Below are 4,899 nucleotides of genomic sequence, written 5' to 3'. Positions count from 1 at the left end.
CACTAGAAATAAGGCATCAGTAGTGCTTTTACCTGGCACGAACCCAAACTGCATCTCATCTAAATCTAAATTGATTCGCTCATGTTCATCTTTATCATTATCCTTTGATAAATAATAAAATGTACAGAAAGTTGGTCGTCTTCTGTTGGTTGTTTTTCCTCGCATTAGGTACTAAATGTGGTTATTTTGAGAAGTCCACTGTATGGCGTTATTATTTTCTGTAATAATGCCCTTTATATAAATATAAACAAATAATTATATTCTTGGGAATAGAAATTTCCCTTATGAATTTTTTTACACACTGGCTTCTTGATAAAATTCTTGTAAAAGAGTTTTATCCCTTTTTGAATTTATTTATCAAATACAATTATATATATAGATAAATAATATTTGATTAGTTTAAATGTACACAAATGCATAAAAATAATTTTTAATTCCATTAGACATTCTAAAATACTTTTAAATTTCATTCAATTTTGAAAAGGTAAAATCAGACAAAACTTATGGGATGACCTGATATATACATAAATCTGTATATCCTACTTAACATGTATGTACTGTAAGAACACCATAATACTGTAGGATTCATCTTGAGGAAGCATCTTGTATAGACACAGAGGGCTAAAAAAGCACAGAAATATCAGGTGCACACTAAAAATATCCAGGACCGGCTGTAGAACTGCTAGATCACATGATTTCTGCATGTTCCATCATTGATACAGGACATCATTTTTCATCTGCTGCTAATATGTCTGTGCTTTTTAGCATTATACGTCTGCAAGAAATGTTTTCTCAAGACAAATATGGCATTCTTACTGTACATCTACAGTAAGTAATATATCCAGATTGCTATTTGAAACTAATATTGGAGCCATCACTAATAACTAATATATATATAAAACACCCACTAACTCTCTGAGTCGTTGGCCTTAGGAAGGGCATCCAGCTGTAGAAACTCTGCCAAATCAGATTGGAGCCTGGTGTCACCTCCTGGTCCACCAGTCCTCAGTCAAATCGTCCAACCCATGCTAGCATGGAAAGCGGACGTTAAACGACGATGATAATGATGATGATATATATATATATAAGGAAATAGACAAACTAAGAGAAGGAGATGCTATTGTTTTAACTCTGGTCAGTGTAGATATCACAAAGCTATGTCACTTGTGATCTTTATAACAAAGCATAAGAATTCCTGTCTACTATTGCTTTCAGTTACTCAAGTCTATTTTCCCTTTCTTTCTCTTTTCAGAGCCTAACATTGGCACCGTTAACTTCCGATGACCTTGCTCTTTCTTATTCGAATCGATCTGCAGCTCTCTTTCATCTCGGCAAATACCAAGTCAGTATTAAGCAAACATCTAGCTATTCACTTCTTTTCTTTACATATTGGTTTCAAACTTTGGCACAAGGCCAGAAATTTTGGGGAAGGGGTTTAAGTTGATTACATCAACCCCAGTGCTCAACTGGTCCTTACTTTATTGACCCCCGAAAGGATGAAAAACCAAGTTGACCTTGTCAGAATTTGAACTCAGAACGTCCAGACAAGCAAAATGCTGCTAAGTAATTTACCCGATGTTCTAACAATTCTGCCAACCCACCTTGTTGCTTCTTTACTTACTGGGTAGCAAAATGTCGATGTAATGGCAAAGCTACATTGAATGGAAATATCAGCTTGGTTCAATCCTCAGTTACAACTGCTTCATATCTTGCACTTGTTCTCTCATAGCATGTGTAATCTCTACATTCGGTGATGCATCTGTGGGGCCTCCCACAGATGCATCACCGAATGTAGAGATTACACATTGGGTAGAGGCAATTGAATTTCCCCCAGCGTATTACTGGGATTTAGTTTATCAACCCTGGAAGAATGAAAGGCAAAATCAAGCTCATTGAGATTTATATTCAACATAAAGGAGAGACAAAACTAATTCTTGAGAGAAATCTAGTTCAGTGCTTTATTCCTTTTGTCCCCAAACTGACCTCTCAAGAGGTTAAAAGCTTCTTGTTGTTACCAAAAACATTTTAAGTTATAGATGATAAGTAAACCAATTGAATAAAACAAGTATATTCTTTTCTACTCTAGGCACAGGGTTTGATACTTGGTGAGGTGGGGGCAGTCGATTAGATCGACCCCAACACTTGACTGGTATTTAATTTATCAACCCCGAAAGAATGAAAGGCAAAATCGACCTCGGTGGAATTTGAACTCAGAACGTAAAGATTTGGACTCCAAAGTCACTTTCAGCACAAACGTCAGCTGAGGAGACTGGATGGAAACTGACGAACCTAATGCTGGGATACAAGCTGGAGCCGACAGAGTGAAAATATGAAAGAATGTGTTAAGTAACACATGTCAGTATATATGTTATAAATAATAAATATTTTATAGTCAAGACAAGCGAGACCGTAGTCATGGCCAATGCTGGTGTCAGGTTAATGGCACCTGTGCTGGTAGAATGTAAAGAACACCCACTATGCTCTGAGCGTGGTTGGCGTCAGGAAGGATGTCCAGCCACAGATAAAATTGCATTTCAAAACACAGCACTTAGAGCAGCCATTATTTTCGGAACAACCTAATATATTCACTTTCCATTTCCCTTCAAAAGAATATCTTCTGTATAAATATCAAATCTTTTACATTTCTTCCCACCAACCAGGCATGCATAGCTGACATTGAAGAAGTCAAACAATGTTCTTGTATTCCTGCACATCTTCCATCGAGACTCAGTCTTCGGAAAGCACAATGTCTTTTCTATCTTCAACGCTACAAAGAAGCAAATACTGGTAATTATGTATATTTTTTTTTGTTTCTTTGTTCCTTCATTCAGTCTTAGGAGATTTATTCATGGAATTTTAAACCAATAATCAGCACACCACAAGCATTGTTTGATTACGTGAACGTTGTTCGAAAACAATTATTCAAATGGAAAATTGTATGAATGAAAATTATTCAAAAGGACAATTATACGAAATGTTAATTATTCTAAATTTTTTATTTTATTTAAACAAAAATGATAATAATTAAAAATCAGGTACACAAATGATATTTATTTCGAATAACTGCTTTTCAAATAATTGTTTGTGAACAATTTTCATAATACGTCCCTTTTTTTCTTTTCTCTCTCTTTCACTCTTTGTATCCTGAAGTTAGTGTCCTTATATTGATGCTGTAATCATGATAATATGATGGCCAAGTGAGAAATAAGGCACCAGTCTACATGACATCTGTTGGAACCAACTCATTAGTTCAATGTTATTGGGTTCCAACTCACTGAACACATTTTGTTGGATAGTACACTTAATTCTACTTATCTAGGTGTTGAAAAAGACTACCAGATTATCTAGGAATATTATTTAAGATAACTACCAAAGTTATTTTTAAGGACCAATTGCCTGCTGTTTGACCCCTACTTCAGTGTAATAAGCTAATCCTTTCAACTATAGACACAAGGCCTGGATTTTGTGAGGAGGGGAACAGTCAATCACATCCACCCCAGTACTCAACTGGTACTTGATTTATCGATCCCAAAAGGATGAAAGGCAAAGTCGACCTCGTCGAAATGTAATAAGCTAATGACAAACCAGACTGTGCCCTGTGCATGGCAGCATTTTGTTACTCATCTTTTTAGACACTTTTATTGAATATCTTTCCTAGGTATACAGGGAAATAGCTGTTGACTATTAGACTTATCTGAAATTGAACTGTTGGTTGTTGTATTAAGCTAGCAGTAAATATCTGGTGTTGCTCAAATAAGTAACATTAATCCTTCAATATTCAAATCTCTATGACAAATGCAGAGCTTATTAATTCACATCATTTTAATTAATCATGCATTGTTGGGTGATATGCTGTGCTTGTGAAGACCTGTCAAACCCAGTGAAATTGTAGTCGTAGTTGATGACAGTGTTGTGTGACTGGAATTCGTGCCCATGGCACATAAAGAACACCATTCAGGCATTGGCCCTCATGGAGGCAGTGACAGATAACCAAGACCCCTGGCGATATGCCATGCATGTATAGACCTGTCGAGCTAAGTGAGATTATAGTCATGGTCAATGCCAGTGTCAGGCCATTGGCACCCATGCCGGTGGAATGTAAAAAACACCCACTACACTCTCAGAGTGGTTGGTGTTAGGAAGGGCATCCAGCTGTAGAAACCATGTCAAATCAGATTGGAACCTGGTACAGCACCCTGGCTTACTAGTTTTCAGTCAAACCATCCAACCCATGCCAGCATGGAAAGCAGACGTTAAATGATGATGATGATTATCTGGCAGCTTTGAAGTTTCAATACTGTGATTGTTTATTTTTAGAATGACATTGTAGGGGAGGTGTGAGAGGCTGGATCTCACCGGTTTGAACACAAAACTAGTAGAGTATTTGAGCTGGATATAGCCAGTTTAAATGTTAAAGGGTTAGGAGAAGATGAAAGGGAAATTATAATGTAAGAATTGAGTCTAATATAAAAATGGATTTTTTTTCTAATTTAATCACAGGAAGATGGGCTCTGTGGCCCACAACCTTTCCAGTTTCCTATGAGATTAGGAAGAAACAGTGTTTCATAGGTTAGTGCAGAAGGAAGCAGCACATCAAGATATTAGATTATGCTCCCACTGGAGACTCAGTTGGAATCATCATCATCATCATCATCATCATCGTTTAACGTCCGCCTTCCATGCTAGCATGGGTTGGACGATTTGACTGAGGACTGGTGAAACCGGATGGCAACACCAGGCTCCAGTCTGATTTGGCAGAGTTTCTACAGCTGGATGCCCTTCCTAACGCCAACCACTCAGAGAGTGTAGTGGGTGCTTTTACGTGTCACCCGCACGAAAACGGCCACGCTCGAAATGGTGTCTTTTATGTGCCACCCGCACAAGCCAGTTCAGGGGCAC

The 4,899-nt window shown here is 37.5% G+C and overlaps 1 protein-coding gene across 1 annotated transcript in view; it reads left to right on the top strand.

Moving 5' to 3' along the window:
- Positions 1 to 4,899, top strand: part of LOC106867826 (SET and MYND domain-containing protein 4) — a 30,819-nt gene that overhangs the window by 5,859 nt on the left and 20,061 nt on the right. The window contains exons 3-4 of the mRNA XM_014912851.2: positions 1,253 to 1,342; positions 2,661 to 2,787. Coding sequence (XP_014768337.1) covers positions 1,253 to 1,342; positions 2,661 to 2,787 — 217 coding nt within the window. The remainder of the gene's footprint in view (positions 1 to 1,252; positions 1,343 to 2,660; positions 2,788 to 4,899) is intronic.

Source organism: Octopus bimaculoides, chromosome 5, assembly GCF_001194135.2.
Source record: "Octopus bimaculoides isolate UCB-OBI-ISO-001 chromosome 5, ASM119413v2, whole genome shotgun sequence".
In the NCBI taxonomy this organism is placed as follows: domain Eukaryota; kingdom Metazoa; phylum Mollusca; class Cephalopoda; order Octopoda; family Octopodidae; genus Octopus; species Octopus bimaculoides.
Note: the sequence above shows the minus strand (reverse complement) of the source record. Positions and strands in the feature narration are given on the sequence as shown.